This window comes from Pseudopipra pipra, chromosome 3, assembly GCF_036250125.1.
Source record: "Pseudopipra pipra isolate bDixPip1 chromosome 3, bDixPip1.hap1, whole genome shotgun sequence".
Lineage (NCBI taxonomy): Eukaryota > Metazoa > Chordata > Aves > Passeriformes > Pipridae > Pseudopipra > Pseudopipra pipra.
In genome coordinates, this window is record NC_087551.1 from 59,139,733 (window position 1) to 59,163,263 (window position 23,531).

Here is a 23,531-nt window from a genome sequence, read left to right on the forward strand (position 1 = left end):
ACAGATTAGCAGCAACGATAAGTATTATTTACCTGTTTTGCATAAACAGGTGTGGATAGGTGATGAAAAGGACCCAGACTTGCTAATTTTTTCCCTTCTGTCCCACAATTACCAGACTACCCTTCTTCCTTCCCCCCAAGCCATATCTAGCTTTCTCTTTAGAAGTCAGAATTTGGCTCAGGGAGTTTTCAGTGACAGGAGGTGAGTGATTCAGTGGTGTTTTTAGCAGAAGGGAAACCCTGTTTTGCCTCAAGTTACGCCAGTATTTTATAAATGACATCGTTCTGCATGTCGTGCTGGGCAGTTGCACACAGACGTGAAGGTGGCAAAACTGTGAGGGCTGAGATGAAATGGTCAAGAAGGGGCTTTTCAGAGGCAGACTTTGTATCTTTCTTTCATCGTTCACCTCCACCTAATCCCTGTGGAGACAAGCCAAATGCAGAACAGAAAGTTTTGCTCAGAGCCCGTTGTCCCTGACAAAATTATCCCTGCCTGAAAATGGTACACAAAAAAGGAGACAGTTGTAGAAACATAAAAGCAAACAAATAAGAATCTTTCCAAGTACAAAGCAGAGCAAATATGACAAGGCATTTATCAAACACTTAGCACACAGCTCAGAGTAGAAACATTTTTTCAAGCTGCATCTGCTGCATTTTTAAACGGGGAAATTCCAGCAGCAGGTAGAAATGGAAGTCTGTGTGCTTCTTAAACCCAACAAAGGCATTTTGGTGAAACATGTGCAAACGGAGGAGCTAATTACTCCTCCATTTTACTTCATTAAGAAGATTAATTTTGCTCAGGCTGAAGCATTAAAAAATGAAAGCACCAAAGACGGTGGATTCTGCAAATCCTTTGCCTTGCTGTAAATCACATGTACTCCTGTACAGCCGTAGGGCCTCACAACTGATTCCTATTAGGTTTTACATGCATATGGGATAGATTTGGCTGAATGCAGATTCCCCTGGACCTCTCTCAGCCTTCTTACTGCAGGTTGTGGAGAGGCTGCTTACTCAGCAGGAGGAGACTGCAGCAAGAGGGATATTTTGCACGCTGCTTTGAAAACATTGTTTTCTGGCAAAAGACTTCTTGGATAGAGTTATCCTGCATGAGGAGTCTTTTAAGTAAGTTCAAGCACAGAGTCCTTGATGTGATTAAATGTAAGGTCACTGTCTCTTTCTCTACAGTAAAACCAGGCAGGAAGCTTTTAATAATAAAGTCTGAAGGAGTTCTGTGTCTGACCTTTTCAGGGTTTAAAGAGTTTCTGGGTGAGACTCTCTTCAAGGGTTACAAATGGCACAAACTGCATAAACGTGAAATAACTCCCTTCACTTTAAATCAATGAACTTGAACAGACAGTTCCATATTTCAAGAAGAGAACATGGTATCTGTTAAATCAGCAGGGAGCTTGGAATGTGTCAGTCGTCTCTCCTAGCTAATTCTTGTTTCTTTTTCCCCATTACTCTTCCTTCTCTGTTTTCCAATACTGCAACCAGGTACTGGTATAGTGATTATAGTTCCTCTGTGCTCTGTCCAACACCAACCCATACAAGGATCCTACTGACACTGTTCTTTTGCTCAAGGGCAAATTAACTCAAAAACAAATCAGCTGTGAAATATTATTAAAGGCTTATTCTGGCAACAGTCTTTCTCTGACAGGTTTCAGGTTACTCTGATTGGCTTGAAAAAGCTCTGATAGAAACCAACCTGATCAAAACCCATCACCAAAGGGAACACGTCTGTATTCCTATTCTTATTTCCAACACAGAACAATGGAAAAAAATAATTACTGTTTGTTTACTGTGATGGTAATTTTGTAGTGAAGTCTTTAAAAATTGACTTTGTGTAAATAAGATTATATTGAAACGAAAAGTATTTTAAATAACGAGATTTTTTTCTTATGATATGCTTTCATTTCCACCTCCCCAGGCTTTTCTATTAAGGCATGTGTCAGGTGGAGTTTATAAAGATGATTGCTGATGTAACCTCTACTAAGTCTTCTCTATTATTTGTATGATAGTGTATTACATCTGTATTTTTATGACATTTTTTCCGCATTCTATACACTAGACTAGATAATTTTCAAACACTGCCAGAAAATCATGCTAATTTTCACATGACTGACTTACATAGGTATATTATTGTTTTTTGTAACCGACGTGGATTAGTTATATGGGAGCTTATATCTGCTCTACTAGTGTAACACCTGAAGCCCTAAAGGCTTTGGACCACTGCCAAGGTAATGATTTACAATAACCAGTCCTTGCTTTTCCCTGTCTATCTACATAGTTCAGGTTGCACAAAATTCACTGGCTTGATGAGGAGGGTAAATTTCCTTTCAAAATAAATTACCATGCTGTGTAATGAATACCTTGCGTAAATAAGCTGGTTTTGAAAAAGCAGGCAACCCATCTTTTAGAGTTGTATTACAGCCTACTAAATAGAGAGAGGCTAACATGGTGAAAACTGGGTGCGATTTAAATCTTTCAGGTGAGGGTTTACCAGGCTGGGTTATTAGACATAAAACATACATACATACACACACACAAAAAAAAATTCTTTCATACTCTGCATGACCTGTGTATTCCATTTTCACTGTATTTTTATGCCCTTGTTTCAAATATTTCTGTAACTAAACAAAAGATAAAACCTTGTTAGTGAGCTCAAAATATCTTTCTTTTTTTCTAAAACAGACCCAAGAGCTAGGTTCAAGGCTTGTTCTGTTCTTTCCTCATTGTCTAAAAAAACTCCAGTTGCCCTATCCATCAGCTGACATTTGTCCTGAAGCATCACAGACACATCTCTATCTAGTAAACCAAAGCCTTAAATGTCTAGAGCTGTCTTTTCTTTCCCAAGCTAAACAAAACCTCTGTGCTGCCCCTAGCTAAGGGACGAGGGGAAGGAAAGAGCGAACTAATGTGTTTACCCCATTTAGGCAACGTGACTTCAAATTGCCAGGAGCATGTCTGAGCATTCAGTACAGGCACCACTGCATGACTAGGGGCTCAGGGGTACTGAGCGGGGCATTCAGCCCCATTAGCCCCAGAAGGGGTCTGTCCTCACATATATAGTGGATTTTTGTCTCTTCGCCCTCTCTTATCACCTCTGTGGGGCAGGTGGTGGAAAAGAGATGGAGGCTGCTGAGGCAGTTGCCCTGTCTTCCTACCCCCATGGCAGTCCATCTGTCCATAGTGTCTTCTGTGAAGGAGCATCAGGACAATCTTTCTTAGGGCTGCAGGGAATTCAATGCTCCTGCCTTTTTGGACAATTCCTTTGCAGCTTAGTGGAAGTTAATTACTCTCATAGACACTTTTTGGATCGTGTTATTAAATCAACAACAGGAATTTTATTTTATTACTGAAAGTCATTCAAAGCTCCTATGTGTAGAAGAGCTCTTGATTTTGGTCAGATTTCAGTACTTTACCATATTTTAAGTCTTGCTTCAGGGATGAGGAATACTGAAAAAAATATTCCCAAACCAAAGGTTGGGCAATTATTTGAGATAGTTCTACTTACAAATCTCTCCTAAAAATAACATACAGCTTCTAGAAACCTGCATTTGAAAGGGAGTAAGAATATGCTTCAGATGAAATACATTTCATAAAGGAGTATAATAAAAATAAATGCCTTTTAATGGACTAAGAAAATGTGGAGATGAAAAAAAAATCTGACTAACTCTCCATAAAGAAAGAGTTTGGTGACAGATCTGAGTGGGCTTTTTAGGGAAAGATGGTTTTCTCACACATTTTGTATAAAAAGTGCTCATATATCTAATGATCTGCTCTGGTAATGAGGCACTGTGTGATTTCCACCCTGATAAGTGCTAGTTAATACACAAACACATGCACATAGACAACACAGAAATGAAAATCCTGAAAATTCAATATGGTACAATTACTCCTGGAGCCAATATATGTGAAAAGTGCTGCAATAAAAGATAATTTGGAGAAGAAAAGTAGAAATAAGAAAAAAAGAAAGTCTGGGTAACAGAATTGTTCAGTGAAATCAAATCTGGAGAGGACTGTGAGAGGCTCTAATAAACCTAGGCAAATTAACAACCTGATGGAAGATTACCCCTGATACAGACAGAAACACAGTAATGTACTTTGATGGAATAATTATAACTACTCAGTACACACTGCAGGGTCTTGAATTAACCGTGATCATTTTAGAAGGCAGCCCTGGGTGCCACAGAGAGTAGCTTACTGAAGACCTTGGCTCAGAAGAGTAGCTCAGGAGGTTAATCCCGCACAGCAAAGAAGACACTCTGTGCATTCATTTAGGAGTATAGCACTCCATCCACTGAATCTACTTCTGTCCCATATGGATACACATGGGGAAGGATGTGAAATATACCTGATGTGGATGAGGACAGACCAGCAATACCAGGGCGACAAATGCCTGGAAAAGGCCTAGCAGGCCAAATTATGTCATTTTTTGCTTAATCTCTATAATGAAATCCACTTTGAAGTGGCTGGCAAAGACCCTGGTAAGTAGGATCCTTTGGAAAGAGGTTGTCAAGGAGCAAAGGACAGATGAAGAGGCCAATGGTCCCATGAGTTTGACATTGGTGTGTGAGCCTTGTTGTCTTGCTGGCATCTCCCCATGCAGTGACTCAGGAAAGACTTATGAAGATTTTCTCGATGAGTTTTGGTTTCTCTTTTGTCTCTTCTTGTTATTCTTCCAGGGAAAGCTGCTGACAGGAAAAAAACCACATATAATTAAAATCATTTCAGAAAAATCATGGTGATTTATTTGCCTGCTCCATTGCAATAATGAATGTAGAAATAGGTCTGGAAAGAAAAAATTAAAAGGAATTGAAAAGTTTCCATTTAAGCCAACGTAGAGCACAGAAACAATGAGAAAACCTTGTATGTGGTATAAAAGACTGAAAATTATAAGCAGACTTTAAATGTAAAAGTTACAGGGATGTGAAATTGTCTGCCAAAACAGAAAAGTCAAACTTATTTACTGGCTGAATTTTAATATATTCATGTGTAGGATGTTCCTGCCTTTACACCTGGTTACTCCAGATTTCAGAGTATATTTTGTTACGCCTCCTAAGACTGGAGGATGGGGGCTTATCTCCCTGAGTTTGGGAACTGTATCTTGTATTCATAAAAGTGACATACAGAGAGATAATCTATCATGTAACCCTGTTTTCACTGCTCAATGTTATACTGATAGGAATACTTGCAACATAATCCAAAGGAAGGTGTTAAAACCAATAAAGGAAATAATTCTATACTACATGTAAGTTAGCCTGAGAATCCCCAACCACTGGAACTCCACAGTTTCTGTTTGATTATTTTTCATATACAAGTAAACCCAGTCATCATATTCTGCTCCAGGAATATATTACAGCACTGTCTGAAGATTAAAGAGAGTTTCAGAGAAGCAAGTGGCTCAAGATGAGTAATTAGGACAGTAAAGAAGGTATTTTGTACATTTCTTCATTCAGCAACTTCTGGTTGTAGAAGGTCTGCATTTTCTGGGCCATCACAAGTCACAGTTGTAGCTTAATCCTGTGAGTTGACAGTCTCAAATGAAAAACCCATTTTTCACCAGCAGAGCTTACAGCCATTTCCTAAAAAGTTGTTTCTAGCTGACTACACTAAAGCTCTTTTAGCTAATGGTATAAATGTGTCACTAGTGGGATTTTGATGGAATTTGAAATTGAGTACCTTGACCCATAAGCTTATTTATCTGCCAATAGGTGTCTGTGCTTTAGGAATTTGATTGCAAGTATATTCGAAGACCAAGGACTCAGATATGATTTTATTGCAGATCCTATAGCTTTAGCAAGATGAAAATCAGTCTCAGATTTCTCAGCAGCTGTGAGAATCAGCTGTGAAAGCAACACAAGAGTAAGGTGGGAACAAGCTTTGTTTCAGAGGTTAAATCTAAATGCAGTACGTAGTTTCATGGTTTTGTAATGGATTGATATAGGGTTATTATGGATAATATTTATTTAGACAAGTCAAAAATGTTTAACACAAAGGCATTTTCAAATGAAAATGGCAAAGCACAGTTTGCAAATGCACAGGCTAAAATTATGTGTAATTTCAGTGAATGGGAAAGCCTGAATAGCAGACAATTGCCTGTGGCGGGTTTTACAGTCCCAACTGACAAAGAGAACATCTATATAGCACAGAGCATATAAATCAGTTCCATGGCTCAAAGAAGTGATGTGATACATCAATCATCTGCTTTACAAATACACAGTGAAGCACTCATTCATTTGTACATCCATCATGGGCCTTTTCAAGCACCATAGACTTAGTAAATTAATTGGACAAGTCAATATCAAAATCTAAAACCATTCTACTCCTCCTATCTGAATGTTGGTTCAACACTACTGAAGATAATTAAAATATCTCTTATTTTAAAGAAACTGTCAAGGGTTTTCCCTGAGGACATCTACATCTGGAAAATTATTTATTGTACTTTCCATGGGGTTTCCATAATACCTGAGTTAGAAATTACATTCTTTCACTTTTTAAAATTATTTTTACTTTTAATATGGTGATTATCTAGCACCTTTTTGACTCAAAGATCCAAATTACTTTGCTGACAATCAAAGAGATCAGAGAAAAGTATTCCTTTATACATAGGTGGTAGTAACCAGAAAATAACCCAGCACAGTGGGTGTGAGGAATTCAGGCCAAACACAGTCGTCCAAATTTCTATTTAATTTTGTCCTGATTAGCAAGTGGTCAGACACATAAGGTCAAGAGATTTGCTTACTAAAATGGAAGAATGTCCTCAATTTCTTCAAAATCTTAGTATCTGAATATTTATTATCTGATGTTAAAGACGAAAGTGAACAAAATCAGTAAAAAAGTACTTTGTTTGAAAAGAACATTTTTTGTACAGTTTAATGCTGTGCTGGCTCTATCTGGTCTTCAAAGGGTCTGTTTAGCAAGAGCAACTGGAGTTGCTCTCTTCTATTGGAGTTTGATTTTAATCTTTAATCCATCTTTAAGCATTGCTTCAGCTCATTTTCAAGATAATTCCATGCTTCATAGTAAATGAATAAAGGGGTCTGTTGCATTGTGTGATAAGATCATACAAACAATTTGACAGGCAATTAAAGAGTAACAACACTAAAGACAAAACCAACTCTGTCATATATGTGTGCATAAGAGCATATACAGACAGCTAAAGAGTAGGTCTGTAAAGTAGCTGAGTGTGACTTCAAACCAAATTCACATTCATCCATCAAGAGAGCCATAATTCACATTTAACACGGTCAGGGAGTCCAGGGCTGCACAACAACAGGGAAGATGAAGATGGCAGGAGTGGCCGCAGGGCCACCTCCGCCACCTGGCCAGGGCCAGGGCCATGTCAGCAGCAGGACTGCATGGAGCAGAAGGGTGAACTGAAGCTTTCTTGACTTTTTCACTCCTAAAGAGTTCCTTCCTTGGCCAGTTTCTGTCCACTCATCCCAAACAAGAGTAATTTCATGGCCAGCCTAGACTGTGCTTTTGAAGACTGGCAAGTGTTAGTCTTGTATGTCGTTTCTCTCTAAAGAAATGTATCTCCGACCCAAAACCATGTTTCATAAAGAAAACCTTGTTTCTTCCTCTAGTTCCTCTATATGCACCAGTCTGTCTATCCCAAGAAGTCAGATATGACAAGACATTTGAAGTGTCAGTATGAGTAACACTGTGAGCAATTTTGTTCTAATCTTAGCATTGTAGATGTTGCATTCCTTTGCAATTTATAAATATATATCACTATTTTTCTGTCTAGAACTTGCAGATAACCTTTTATGTAGAATTTTCCTCTTTGCACAAAGAAATTATAATTGGCTAAGAACTCTGTAGTAAAGTCATGTATTCTGTAAATTGTATTATAATGTTGGTTAATACAGTGCATGCTGCTCATTTAAGGTAATTTAATGCAATTCCCACATCCCAGGACTCCTCAATGTCTCTTATCTTAATACACTGTACTTGCTCTGTACCTCATTAAACGGTTTCCATTTTGTGAAATCTTCTCGCCCCTCTGAATAGCCACCTCAGGATATTCTAAAAGAGTTTCTGTAATGTACTCTCTGGCTTTGAGAAATGCGTGATAAATCAACTTTTATTGCCATTTGCATTAATGGAAAGATAATTATTTCCAAAGCAGCAGTGCAGCTGCACAAAGACTTTGTACGGCCTATATTGTATCACACCATATTGACACTACCATTTAAAAAAAAAAAAAAAAGCCCTGCTCAGGCTCATAACAGTCACTCTGTTTCAAAATTGTTTTGGAGCCTTCATGGCAAAGATATTTTAACGTGGCAAAGACATTTTAACATTCCCTGGTAGTTTTGTGTAAGTTAGGAAATTAATTTAGTAGGAAAATAGATATCACATTTTTCTGATAGGGATCTGAGGGTGGGTTCTGGGGTGGGTGTCATCCCATCTGGTATCTATAAAAAGCACGTGAGTCTGGAAGGAGTCAAGCTCATGGGTCTTCTACAAACTAGAAATGACAATTTTAAGGTACTGAAAATGAATGAACCTTCTAATTAAGAAATCCTTAACAGTGAGCTGTGATATGAAACGTGAAACATGGTTTTGCTTTCCTTTGAAACTAAGAATCTTTTCTCAGATAAGTGGATTTACTAAGAGAAGTAAAACCAAAACAAAACACAAATGTGTTAATTCCAGTAAACACTTTACAAGTGATGTGATAGCACCTGATGACTTCTGCCTTCTGGAACAAAATCTACTGCCTGCAGTGAAATACTTAAGTCTTGTACACAGTACTGTGCTTCAGAATAGTGTTGAGCCAGCAAATAGAACACACAAAAAGAGGCTAGATGTATTTCTCTAAACCATGAAGGATTAAGCATACGAGAATGGTCTTAAAGACAATGAAGAAGGATGCACTCTTGCCCTTGAAAGATAAGAGGAGCTGCTGAGAAGAGGTACCTCCAACATATTATTGCTGAAAGTATGAAGTGGAAATCTGAGAACTACAATTTAGATAACTTTCAAATCTGCTAGGTGGGGAAAACAAACATCTCTCCACTCCCAAGGCGTCTTCTAACTACTTCACACTAATAAGCTTGTTTAGGTGAAAATGGAGGATGCTGTGAATGCCTCCTTCTGCAGCTGCATCACTCTGTAAGAGCACACACAAAACCATGCAGCTTGCTTGAACCCTGGGTAGCCTGCCTGAACACCCTTAGTGATTAGATGATTCCTGGGCTCTATTCACTACTGCAAGGATTATTTGTGTCTTAAGGGGTTACAGACTGAAGTGAAGCAGGAAAGGAAAGCTACAGCTTCTGCCTGCTTCCCAAAGATCTAATTCTTGAGAGTGGCCAAGTTTTGCCACCAGGGATTCAGGTCTATTTCAGCAGCATTATGGAAAGCAGGGGAAACAGATCTGATTTCTCCAGGTTGGAAAGACCTGTCACAACCAGAGCATTTGTTGGCAGTCTTGGTCTGTTAGACAAAAAGAGGGATTGATGTCCTTGAGATGCTTTTCAAAAACCACTCTGAAAAGGGAGGAGTTAGATAGCTAATGCTAACATTTCTCCCTCTACTGTCAGCATATTGGTTGTTGTTACTCTTACTATGAAGCATCTAGAGGTGCTAAAGAGGCACCTGCAGAGTTACCTATATACCTAGAGTTACAGATTATATCTTAGAAAACAGATATCTAAAAGCTAGCATTTATTAAGATTATGATGTTTGGTTTCCTAAGATTTTTTTTTTTTTTTTTTTAATCTAGCCCACAGGAACTGAAGCTCTTTGAGAGAGAAAGATATTTTGGCTTAAAAAGCAGCCCTTTCATCAAAACAATTCCCCAAGCCCCAAGATACATTTACTGAAAGAAAAATATAGCTGCATGCAAAGCCAAATGCATACAGAGATACAACACAATCCTTTTTTCTACATAATAAATGACAGCTACTGGGAGAATGGTTACAGATGAAAAGAACAACCTTGCTTTCTTTTCAAAGCACCAAGGGGAAATGCATGAAACAATGAAACTGTTGAATAAGACTCTGTCAAGATAAATATCATATATCTGAAAAGTATCTTTAAAATCTGATTGCTATAACTGGAAGAATTTCGGACATCTGTGTATGTTCAATCACCAGTTGTTTTTGTCAGAATTGGAAGACCAGAGTTTTTCTGTTTAGTTTTGCTTTCATGTTGCCATGCATCACTGAAACGTTACAAGCTTTTTAGTTCCAGCTGTCTCTGAGGGTGGCTTTTGTTTTTTAAATTCAAGATGTCAGTAAACTATTCTTATTATATTCCTAATGTGTCAAAATAGCATTTAATATCAATATTTGGATTGATACTGTCAAAGTTGTCAGAAGAGACCAGTGATTTTAGGTACTTTGGCTCTTGAATGCACACGCACTGGACTACTTCTTAATAATATTGCAGAAAGTAAGAAGTACCCCACATGTGCCAGGGATCAGTGTAGGACCTCAAGCTAGGATCTCAGAAACTGGAGCACTCAGTGCTAGCAGTACCTCTAGGAACTCTTGCTTATTATTTCTCATATTTGAAGCTATTCAGCAGTGACCTTTAGAGATGACAAATTTTAAAAGGAAATTCTCCCCTCTCTAGAGTTCACAAGGCAATAATATGAAAAGGGAGCATCTGTTCTACAGTGAAGTTACGTAGTTATTACTAATTTTCAGTGTCTTCTTTTGGTTCTATTGTCTTAGATAATACAGAAACTGCCTGAGAGGGATTCTCAAATTTTTCAACTTAGATCAATGCAACTTTGCCCTGAAGAAGGAATAGAAAAAATTCTGCCTATACCACGTCAACCTGTGTGGTCTGCAGAACATACATGCTCCATGTTCAAGCAGACCAATTTTGTGACCATATCAACTTCTGAAAGCCATGTGAAGCAAGGATGACACAACAGTGCAGCAAAGGTCTTATCACAGGTCATATGGCTGCTGAACACATTGCACATTCAGGATATAACTTCACATATGAACTGCAGAGTAACTTTCCACCCTAATAAGCACTGCCTAATACTTTCCACACTCTAGAGTTTTGGGTGGACTCTTTGAGAATCAGTAGCTGGGCATTCATCCCTAAAAAACATGGATACACCATAAAAGATTTTTATGCTCAAGTAGCTCTTCCATCACAATGTGCCTCTTGTAGGATCGTGCATTACAGACACAACTGGAAGACAAAAAACAACTGCAAACCTGTCATTTCCTGTGCTAGTTACAGTCCTCTGCAGTCCAGGGCCTTGCCTGCATTTGGAGTGGCATTTCACACCCAATTCAGAAGACACTCTAACCACAGACCTGGCTTCTCCCTGTCCTCCCAGGCTTGCCTGTGATGGCAGTGTTTGCCATCTTTGGCCCCTTTGTTCACTTACAGCTATGGAATTGCTGTCCTGGGCTGTGAATCTGTGTTTATGACGTATCCCATGCTTGCCCCAGCCTATAACTGGAGGAGCACAGGAAAAAGGCAATTTGGATGCTCTCCAAGCCTGTTGCTGTAAAACTCAGATTGTATCACTGCCATGCATACCATTAGAAGCCTGATTCTTCCTCACATTTTATTCCAGCAAGCTTTAAAAAAGGATCCCCAACTGCTTGATGAGCATCAAGAAAATACAGAGAAAAAGTGGCTTCTCCATTGGTATAAAACCCACTGTATGTATAAAATGATTGTCATAAGAATGTATTAGGGGATATCACTTCATCATGAAAATTAATTGGAGGATTGGAAACTAAAGCCTATTCCAGATTCTTTGAACTGACATTTGAGTTTGAATTAGTCTTCAAACTCTTTGTTATTTAAATTTTCCATCTGTAAAATTGAGATAATTATCCAGTTAATCCTTAGGCTCAGTACTCCAAGATATCATTTATTATCAATTGTCTCTCACTCATGGAAGGCATATATTGCTACATGAGTGGTCACTGCTTATATTTCTTCCCAAGTAAAGAAAAATAGAGAATAATACAATAGTGCAACTAGTTTTCTATACTAGTGCCTAGGACAGAGTGATGATATATTGAAGAAGGTTTGTAAACTGTCTACACAATAAGTGCACTTTGTATCTGAAGCAGAATCTAGTAATATCTTCTCCCTGGCAATATGTGTTATGTGACTGAACAGTCAGAGAACAATTGTCACTGGAGGTACATGTGTTTGTTGCTGAGATATCTCACTTGCCCTTTCATGGAAAAATGCTCCTTGCTCAGGCCACAAGCAGTTCAAAGCAAGCTGGGAGCATGCAAAGGTCACTGATTACTTCTGAGGCTTTACAACCAAGGGCAGAGAACTAGTGCAGGCAAAGTGAGGACTGACTACAACCTTTGTCCAGATCTCAAACCAAACCTAAAGTAAATTCAGTTAAGCATTCACTTTCCTGCCCTTGTTGTTCTTAGATTAAAGTGGGATAATATAGAAGTGAATGACTCTGCTCTGGATGGAGCCAGCAAGGACCAGAAAGTATAGTCTTATGACACTTTCAGTCTGATTCCTGGAAAACGAGTGAAGCCTTGGAAGATATCCACAACTCCAAGGGACCCTAGAACACATGGAACCTCTCTCCACTCTGATCAACATACCTTGTTCATCCTGAGTGTTGTGACAGCTCTGCATACAGCTACTTTTTTACTCCACTGTTTACTTAAAAGTTAAATTCCACACTCAAAATTATTTCAGACACATTTTATAATTTTTATTATAGGATATGATACCTTAGTTTGTGATAGTTAAATTGTAGTCTTTAGTTTGGCCTCCTTAAATTTACATAAAAAGATAAAAATGGCAATAAATCCTATTTTTGATAGTCTAGACATGAGCTCCATTTATATAACACTTCGCCTTATTTTGGAAAACACAGGTAATGCTAATTAAAGGTTGTTTGGGTTTTTTTAACTTGATTTAGGATATAGATACATGTTATTGTGAGTCAACTGTGAGGGCTTAAACTTACAGCTCTGTTTGCTACTTCATAGGAACTGTGTGTGTTTCTTTCCTTGTGTCAAATGCAAGACTGTTTAACCCTCGATGAGAGGGCCATGATGGCTTCATAAAAAATGAGTTTGAGAGGCAGCTTGATCATGGCCTACAAATATCTTCCTAGTAGAGCAGCTACTTGTAACAAAAAGCTCCCATTCATTTCAATGGATATCTATCTTTAAAGACTGACTGTAGAAATTTTAGAGTCACCAACTTTATGAATATTTTTACTTTAGGTGAGCATTTCACAAATATAATACACAGAGTTAATGTATGCTTGGCCCTGTCACATTCTGATATAGTCCTCATTGGAAGAGACTGTCTACAGGAATGAAGCTGTAAATTTGAATAGATTAACTGTCATAAAGAATTCAGTGACTTATTTGTATAATTGAGAATCTCAAGTGAAATCAGGATATTCATTTTCATCCCTGTAGCAAAAAATATACTGGATCTCATGTCTGTGTCTTGTTGAATAACATAGATCCTCTGTAGGACTCCACAAAACAGCAGTGAAGGCAGGTAATTTAACAAATTAGTATATTTTTGTATCAGTGAGCAACATCTTTTCTTTCTAATACAAAGTGGTTGTGGTATTTAGTCTAGGTAATGCATTGTTCTTCCACTGTTGGTATTGATGTCCTTTCAAGTGAACAGACCATGCAACCATTTATGAGCTCTTGCTGTTAAGATGTTCATCAATGTAATAATTAACAATGTTGATGTGTAAATTAAGCTTCAGAGTTGAAATTGCTTTTGCATTGAATGAGGCAAATCACATTTCTCTGGCTCTTGGTTCAGCAGAGCAGGTGAGGACTGGCTGAAAGCTAAACATAGCAGTAGTCCCTCTACAAGCCACATGTATTAGAGTCTTAGGTCACTTATAGACCAGAAGTGCTACCTGCCTTGCTAACACTGTTATTTGAAGAATGTCTTCTTTAAACTGTCTCCTTTCCCCTTTTTTGGTGCAATCCACCTGTGGCATCTTGCTGTGTGCAGTGGAGGAACGTGAATCCCACATCACAGCAAAGGAGGAAGCAGTTTCCCCAGGTCTCAGCTCGTTCAGGGCTCCCACAAACATAGAATCACAGGATGGTTTGGGTTGGAAGGGATCTTAAAAAACTATCTAGTTACACCCTCCCTGCCATGGGCAGGAACACCTTTCACTTGACCAGATTGCTCAATGCCCCATCCAACTTGAACACTTCCAGGCATGGGGCATCCACCACTTCTCTAGTAATCTGTTCCAGTGCCTCAACACTCCCACGGTAAAAAATTTCTTGCTAATATCCAACCTAAACCTCCCTACTTTCTGTTTAAAGCCATTCCCCCTTGTCCTCTCACTAGTAAAAAGTCCTTCTCCAGCCTTCCTGTCGGCCCCCTTTTTAGATACTGGAAGGCTGCTATAAGGTCTCACCAAAGCTTTCTCTTCTCCAGACTGAACAACCCCAACTCTATCTAGCCACAGAGACACTTGTATTAATATCTGGATGCCCTCAACCATCCCCATACTTGGTGCCATGATAAAGATGAGATTTTTCAGTGCATCTCATGAAATATTTGAATCCCAACGGCCTTTTCTATTCATTGGCCTAAACCAAGAATGGGCAGCTAGTCTGCCTACCTTATCTCATTTCCAGTCTTTGTTTTAAGGGTAGCCTCCAGCCTGAGGACACTCCAAGAAGTGTTACAGCTGAAGAAAACTGTGTGTCTAGGTCAAAAGGAGTAGAGAAGGAAGTGATGTAGCTGCTATTTTATTAAGTATTTATAAAGACTGCTGTCCTTTTACTTTCTAAAACAAAAAAAAGCAGGATCATGCATGTGGCATGCTTACACAAAATACATAAAGCACTGAATTTTAGCCAAAATCAGTATCTCAAGTTGAGTGTTGCTTGCACCGACATATGTATTTCTGACTTCTACTTGCATTTATCTTCTTTCAATGACACTGGGTTTGGAGAAAACTCAAAACATAGTCTAGTGCTGTTAAGCTCTGCTTCAGAGATAGACCTTTGGTTTACCTCTTGCAAATTGGAGGCTGCAGTTTTCCACAGCTGATTCCTAGGGCAAGGCTTAGTGGGAGCAGTCCAGTATGCAGCTGGTCTTTCAGGATCATATTACTGGAGTACAAGAAATATGGGAAGGGAGAAGTTGTGCTTTGTGGTATGAAAGAATGTGCTGTTTCATAGACTATTGTATGGATATTGTTTTAAAATAATGTTTGACCTGCTGAGGTCTTATCTGCTGTAAGTGTACTCAGCTAGCACAAAGACTTGGCCACTAGCATTAAATTATTTTTCTCCTCTGCCCTCATTTAACTTTAAGCTTGAGTACACTGTCAGTCTTGTAACTGATGTTTCCAGTCACTGTCATTATTCTTTTTCTATATTTATACTGATGACGCTATTACAACAGAAATACCTTTAGTTTTTAAAAGCCTCAATGACCTCAGGTTTTGACAGTTCTGGTTGTGGTAGGACATGTATAGTTTTTGATAGGACCAAATTTGTAGGGGAGCAAGCAGTGAAACAGACAACAGACTTAATCCAGCATTTTACAAGCACCACGATAAGCATATTCACAGTCACAAATGAAAAGAAAAACTTCTTCACTGAAACTATTATTGAATTGAACTACTGAATTGGTAGTATGTGAAAATAATCCAGGAAAACATACAAAAGAAATATCCTCCATACAACAAGTGGGCTCTCCTTAAGGATACCCCACTTTTTGAGAACCTCAATTGAAACAGAAGCACAGACATAAAAATGGAAGGTGTGATTGAAGTGCCACTGTACACACAGATAATTGTGAAGAAATTAAAGGAGAAAAAAGGTGAATTAACAAAATTATTGAAATGGATGTATTTTTTAGCAATATCATATATGATTCAAGTGGGCACACTTAGTGCTAAAAGAGCTCCTCAAGCTATTTCAAACTGGGCTTTCTACCGATTTGTGTGACTCCTGTAACTGATGTTCTCTGTGTTTCACAAGATTTAATGCATTTACCTTCCCACCCCTGCTGTGGAATACTGAAGTGTATTCCATAGCCTGCAGACTGGCACTCTGGAGTGCTGCAAGGTTGTTGTCAGCTCTGTGATGTGTCTCTAGCTGGCATTAACATGGGATGAAACACAAAAGGGTGATGCTGCTGCAATGTCAGTGTCTGTCATCAGGTACAAATGGGCCCCTTCACTCTCACTCAACACTTCTCTTGGTTGATGGATACACTGTTGATTCAGGCCCCTTGATAAAAGCTTCCATTGCCTTTACTTGCACATGCAGGACACTGTGTGTGCGTAAGGTGAGGGAAAGATGCAGGGGGTCACTGCTTTTAGGGTTCTATTCCCTTCTGCTTGGTCCTTCTCTCGTACTTGTTTAGCATAAATTTGCTGCCTTGGGACTCATTCCATGTCACCCCTCTGTACAACTTCCCAGACTTTTACCTTTGCAGAACTTTGATAGCAATGCCTCTTGTTTCATGACAGGGTAGACAAGAGTTTCCATTTTTACTGGACTCCATTAAGGAACAGAGTTCAGGGTTTCTAGCATGCAGCCTTTTATTGCTCATGGACATTGTGGACAACACTTCTGTCTTTGACATGGTGTCTCTGCCATATATACTGTTTTGCACATACATAAAGATGTGCTTTTCTGTAGGGACAGATTCATGTCTAGTGTGTGCTCTTTCTTAAATGCTTTTCCCTGTGTTTTCTGAGATTGCATTCTTTAATTGCAGAGCTTTACAGTAGCCAGAACAGTGGCTGCTCTGAATGCCTGTTTCTTCCATGTTATTAGTCATATGCTTAATCTCATGAATAAAAATAATCAGAAATATGCAATCAGAAAAGTGAGCCACCTTTTTAATGTTTTGCAACCTTGTGCATCCTCCAGACAGTTTCACACCTGTTTGGAGTGTGTGTAATGGGGAGTGATGCTGCTATTTGAGTTGGGAATCTTTTGGATGAAAGTATTTCTTAAACTAGTAGCACAAAGAACAGCACAGCTGAAAATTGAGTGACCCACCAGAACCCCAGACTCACAGTGATGAACTCCCTAGTCCTTCAGGACTGCAGACTTTGAGAACAGTGCATTTGTATGAAGAAGCACTTCAGCTTTGATGTTCACAAGAAAATGTCTTTGGATACCAGAACTTTTTGCCAAAAGCCAAAATTCCAGTGGGAATTCTTTGCCTTGTTCTCCTGCAGCACCTTCTTTGCTGTTTGACTGCTGCTTCCCATCCTAATGCTGGATGCAGTGTTTCAGCAGGATGGAGAGCCTGGGAAATACTCTGGGATAAACAGGTTTAGGAAAGGTGCAATCCCACTGACTGACTTCACTCTCACACTCAGGTTATCACTCAAAAGCAGCACCACTGAGGTCAGCAGCTGGTACCTTTATGAAAGTGGTGCCAGAGGACAGTCACACTCCTAGTTCTGAAAAAATCGTGCACAGCTCTGATCCAAACCTCATGTGTGAGCAAGAGAGGTCCAGAGGGCAAGCAGTTAGATGCACTGTAATAGCAGGAATGAGGATGAAGTGTTGAGAAGGAGTCTGTAGCTCCTGCAGTGGCGATACCCTAGGTGAACAGACTGTACCTGTGCATCCCCTACACCAAATCCCATCACTGTTAAGGTTGTCCCTGCAGCAAATGAAAGAGTGGGCAAAGTAGCTCTCCGTAAACAGTATCATGTCAGAAGACAGACCTGCTGGGACCTTGCCCATCCATTTCCTTTCCCTTCCCCTACATCGTCAGGGCCAAGGCAGAAGAATGGGGCTGACCATCCGGTCCATGGGTGTAAAATCAACACACACTTTTTGAATGCAGAAATGCAATTCAAAGTACCCACAGAGCCCTTTTTTTTTTTCTGGAAGAACACAATACCTAGCACCACATAGGTTTGTCCCTGATTATAGAAACAGCTGGAGGGGGGGCTTGCATGGTTGCCTGAAATATGTTCTTTGAATGGAAAATAATTTTGGTCATAAGTGTTGTAAAGCAAACCCCACCTCAACAGGAAGCTCTCATGATCTCATGTGTTCCCTATGTGTCTTTCAGATGAAGGAGCCCCACAGCAAAGGAGATTCGCTGTCCAAGCCGGAACCCAGGACCCTCTGGGGTGGTGAGGAGGCAGGTACGGGTAGTGTGTGGCAGGGCGGGCAGCGGGGCTGAGTGGGCAGCACACTCTCCTTCTGAGGTGCCTTTATTCTGCGCTGAAGTGCTTTGTGTCCAAGCCAAGCTTAATTGAAGGATGTTTTTCATGTCAAAATGAGATGTAGGCTCTCACTCACTGAGTGTTTGCTGGGCAAAAACAACAGCAGCAACAACAACAACAACAACTCACTTGCGTGCAGGATGGCCAGAGTGCACAATGAGCTGCACAAAGGCTCCAGAGGAATTATACCATGACATAATGAGGAGAAACAACAGAATTCTAGCAGATCTGTTTAATAAGCCGTCAGATGTGCTTCAGCATTGACCTGCTGTGTGAGCAGAGCTCTCTTTAGCTACTAGCAAGAGCCCTGCAAATGAATCTGCAAATGAGGGCAAAAGTGGCCACTTGGTGACCCCTGATCTGTACGAAGGAGAATCAAGGACATGAGTGCTAGGCACAAGGGAAGCCTCAGTAGTTTTGGCATAGATACTGAATATGTTTGGCATATAAACTGAATATGTTGAGCTCACATGCATTCTTCTTACTCTGCCTCCTTTCTGTCTTGTGGGTTTGCTTTTTGGAGGGATGTGGGGGGTTTTTGTGTGCTTTGTTTGTCTTTATTTCTCTTTGCCTAATCATAAGCTTGGATTTTATTTACAAATGGGAAGTGTACCAGATTAACTTGAACTGTTGGTGCTGTGGTTGGATTACATGTCAGAACTGTATTTAAGCCAAACAAAAAAATATCCCTAAAAATGCTGTGGCAACACAGTGCAAACGTCCCAGTAAACATAAACTGCTCCTAATATGATAGTAGGTGTCAGATCTTGAGGCAGATTTCACTCGGATGTTTGGGGGATTTTCTTTCTTCTCTCTTTGCCATTTTTGCAACTGTCCCTCTAGGAAAAATCCCAGAAGACTCTGTCCCCACTAGGAAGAAATCTTTTCTTTCACTTCCTCACTTTGATTTTAGTGCTTAATGCTCTTGGTTAATTTCCCTGACCTATAACCAGACTTGGCTTCTACATGTAGAGATTAAATCCTGATCTAGATGATGAATTTTTATTAAACAAGTTTAGAAATACATTTAATTAACTAAACACTCTCACTCAATTGTGACATCTCACTGATGTGTGTGAATGTTGCAAGTTACACCGATTTCTAAACAGTGGTAGCTATAGCTATAATGCATTTTTTTCAGAAATATAGGAGTCCACACATGGTAGCTGGTTTAACTAATTTGAGCTGAAGTGCCCTAGGCCAATGGTTTATTTTACCCCTCTACCAGCTACGTGTGCAGTGGGAGGGCTCTCAACGTCCTTTCACTCACTCCTGCCCTCTCTTCTCCATCAAAAGTTATTGTCGTCTTAGTTAAGTCCCCAGCTGGCTACACGTGAAACCACATCTAGGGAATGACTCAATTAAAAATACAGTATTTAGAGACCACTTCTTGGCAGTGGTGATGAGATGGGGATGCTAAAAGTTCTTTTTCTTATCCAGGTTAATTAGGTATCCAGGCTAATTTCAGATAAGCAGAAAAAGTGCTCATGGTTTACTAATCTGGGACCTAGTCCCAGGATAGCTGAAGTTTAAAGGCTTGTCTGCCATGACACAACTGCCAATTGTAAAGATTACAATTTCATGCCTGCAGCATTTTTCAGTTTAGTGAAACATCAGCATTTTCTCTACTTTTCCCTCATCTTTTCCAATAAAGCCCTTTTTCCTGACACAAAAGCTAACTGAATTAAAAATGTGATGAAAGCGCTCTAAAGGCACAGCTTGAAATTCAGCTTTGCAACTTACAGAAGATAATTATTTCATACTTTATTTTTCTTTTAATGTATTCATTTATACATCACAACATGGTAGCAGATCAAAGGTCTTATAGAGCTTAATTGCAATTAATATAAACATCTGCCTACGTGTTATACTGAATTTGCACTAAAAAAGAAATGTAACAGTCTGGATTGAAGACATGTGAAGTCCTTCTAGATTTACCTGCAGGACAACGTCTAGCTGATCCTTCAATCACTGGTATCAGGGAGGAAGCAGAGCTCCCTAGCAACTCAGATGCTGCAATTTGGAAGATCTGCGGTGACTGGCCACTCTAAATTTTTGGTGAAAAATTGGGATCCCAATACTTGTAGCTCGGAAGAATTTTTCTTAAATAAAAAACAAAACCATAATCTCACCTGACTTCAGACCTCTGCAAAGTAGGGAGTGTGTTGTCACAGGCTGTGACCTAGGAGAACTCCTGTTTGAGGAGGAAAAGAATTAGTCCCCATCTGTATCCTTTTCTCTCCCTTGACTATGAAGGAAGGCTAGATGAGCTGGGTTTTCTCACACATCTTCAGTGGTGGGGAACCCTCGATACCCTTCTGCTTCTTTCTGTCCTTGTTCCAAGCCTTATATGATTGTCCTTAGAACCCATTTTCTTGGACAGTCCATGCAGATATAACATAGAACTAAGCATTTGTATTTTATAGCGCCCTTTTTTTTCTTTTTTTATTTGCATCTTTTTCTATTGAGTTATAAATCTGGCACCTAACATACCACAGAATATGTTGAAGAAGGCCAGCTCCAAATTGGCCAGAACCAGGACCCTGGAAAACTTTCTTCCAGAGTGTAGCATTAGGTGAGATTTCTAGAGGATCTGCTACATTGCTGCAGTTGCAGGGGATGAAAGTCAGGGAGGATAAGGGGATGAAAAAGAGGCCGCTGGAGAAAATAGCAGAGTGACGAGGAGGCACCACATCCATTGCTCTTCCCAGGTACCGGAAGGATATTTGGATCTGACCTTTTCTCTTGCCCTAACATTTCCTTCACTACTATGTATTTTCCATTCAGTATCCAAACTGCATCTCTATTCTGTTTGAGGTCCCATTTCCCCAGCAGGGATCCACATTTTAGCTGGCAAGATCTAATGGCAAGCCCTTTTACCTGGAGTATTGCCAGTGACAAGAACTCCAGGCCTTATAGGAGAGTGTCATATTTTTGAAAAGCAGTACAGGGGGCATCATCTATTACCCTTTTGTGCTGTTAAGCGGCTAAGAAATAAATCACACAAAAGCATGAGTTGTTGCAAGATTAATAGGGAAAAGGTCTAGGAAAATGTGGTATAGAAGAGAAGCTGAGTCTCATGAGTCTCCTGGTTGTTAATTTGTATTGCCTGGCTCCTTCCCAAGGAGAACTATTGTTATGTATGTTATAGACATTGACATAAACTAATTAAAAATATCATGTTAAATGAAGCCCACACAGAAAAAGTTACTATGATTTTCTGTATCTTTTGCTGTTGCTTGTAAAAGTGACCTTGAAAGAGGGCATTTAATTCTTTTCACACCAATGCGAATACTCTGAGACAAATGTGTTTCAGAAGAGAGGAGGGCTAACTAAGGCTTGCTATGCACTACTTCCTAATTACCTTTCAAGGCCCTAGGCAAAGAAGAGGCTGTCCCCAGATTGATTGCCTCAGGAATGAGATGAAAGCTTCTTCAAGGAAACCTATTGCTTCTCCAGCTACTACACAGGACATGGAAGGTGGAGAAGAAACTATGTTTTAAACTTTTTCATGTAAAATGTAGCAATGACTGATGTCCATGGCTGTATGAAAACCTGAAAAACCTTCCCACTGCTCAGGAATCACTGGACTAAAGAGTGTGATCTCAGTCACCAGTACGAAGAAGGATTAATTTTAATTTTTTTCAACAGTCATAATGCTTTTTGATACCCTCTATAATCTCAAGGAGATACTTATATCTACTTTGTCACTGTACATCTCAAGAGGCAATTTGTGAATCAGTTCAGCGGTGAGGGTTATTAATTCAAAACCTTTTATTATAATCAGACTTTAATATTTTGGAGCAAAATTGCTTAGTTTACCTGAGATATGCTATCATTTTCATTTAGCCTATCACATCATTCAAATAGCATTGTCTGGTGATTGTCACTGAAGAAGACAAGCTCTTGTCAGCCTAAAACACAGCAGCATAAACTCATTTACTGAAAATAAAAACAGATGGAAAATTGGTTTTGCTTTTAATATAACTGCACAAAAATGGAGACTGCAAGTATGTTAAAAGTAATTGTAGGAAATGCAAGATTGTTGCTTACAACCTTTGTCCTAAACAAAGTATTTCAACCATCCTAGTAAAAATAAGTGTATTTATTCATATCAAGGATTTGGAAATGGTAAAAGAAATACCTCTCCACAAAAAGCATTGGCTGCCTGTAGGCAGCCCTAGGAAAAAAAAATAGAACAAATATTTCATTAGAATAACTCAGAGAAAAGTCATAAATATTAAAACAACAAATAAAGCACTTTCATTCTATAAGCACATATACATCACCACATGGAGGTGAATCATCTCAGTAAAACTAAGAATGCTATTTGCCTTCATAAAAATAAAAACCAGTTTCTGCATTGGTTTGTAGAACTGAGAGTATACATTCTAATACAGGATGACTTACCATGCCCTAGGTTCTATATATATCCTTTAAGCTCAGGAGCAGCCTGGCTGGGAGATAGAGATACTTCTCCATCCACACAAACTTTTTTCTTCTAGATCTGTTGTCACATGATAGACGTATCAGAATTCCAACACAGTTTTAACCACAGAAAGTACATGTTCTGCTCTCCTGGGCATATGTTTGCCAGGCTGTCAGCATTGTGCTCTACCTGCACATCTTCTGGCTTTTTTTTCCTAATGACCAAGCTGAACATTCATTTTGCTGCCATTGCCCCCTCTTGCACCTTCTGTCACCACTGGGAAGAGTTTGGCTCTGGTGTCATTTTAGGTCTTCATCATGAAGTCATAGGCCGCTGTTCAACTGTCTTTAACCTCCTCTTCATCAGATTATACAAACCTGGCTCTTCAGCCTCTCCTCAGTGGTCCTTGTTGATCAACCCCTGATCAACCTGGTAGCCTTCCAGTGTGGCTCTCTCCAATTTAACATCCTTCTTGAAGTGGGTGGCCAAAACTGTCCGGTTTTCCATATCCTATTTGACTTCACCCTATGAAATAAAACATGAGGAAGTGGTCTCTTTTACTTGAAATAATTTCGAAGATGACTTTGAACTCGTGATGTTCCACTGAAAGTGACCGCAGCTGATGATGTTGGTTTCAGAGTGCTGGCTTCAACTTGAAGCAGTGAGGAAGCAAGAAAGGCCCAAGAGGGAAAGGAGAGTGAAATGAAGAAGCAGATTAACAGGAAAAGATCACTCCAAGGAGTAATGGCAAGGTTGGAAAGAAGACAGAGGAAAAAAAACAAGGCTGAAAAAGTTAACATGACAAAGACCAAGGGAGCAGTGCAGGAAATTACATCCTAACACTTTTGTTGCATTGTGATCCAGGACAAATGTAGACTAATATGATCTACCTAGCAAATGGGGATTGGTCAAGTTT

The 23,531-nt window shown here is 39.4% G+C and overlaps 1 protein-coding gene across 1 annotated transcript in view; it reads left to right on the forward strand.

Moving 5' to 3' along the window:
• The window catches only part of SGK1 (serum/glucocorticoid regulated kinase 1), a 68,430-nt gene that overhangs the window by 26,081 nt on the left and 18,818 nt on the right, over positions 1–23,531 (forward strand). The window contains exon 3 of the mRNA XM_064649439.1: positions 18,030–18,105. Within this exon, the coding sequence (XP_064505509.1) occupies positions 18,030–18,105 (76 nt within the window). The remainder of the gene's footprint in view (positions 1–18,029; positions 18,106–23,531) is intronic.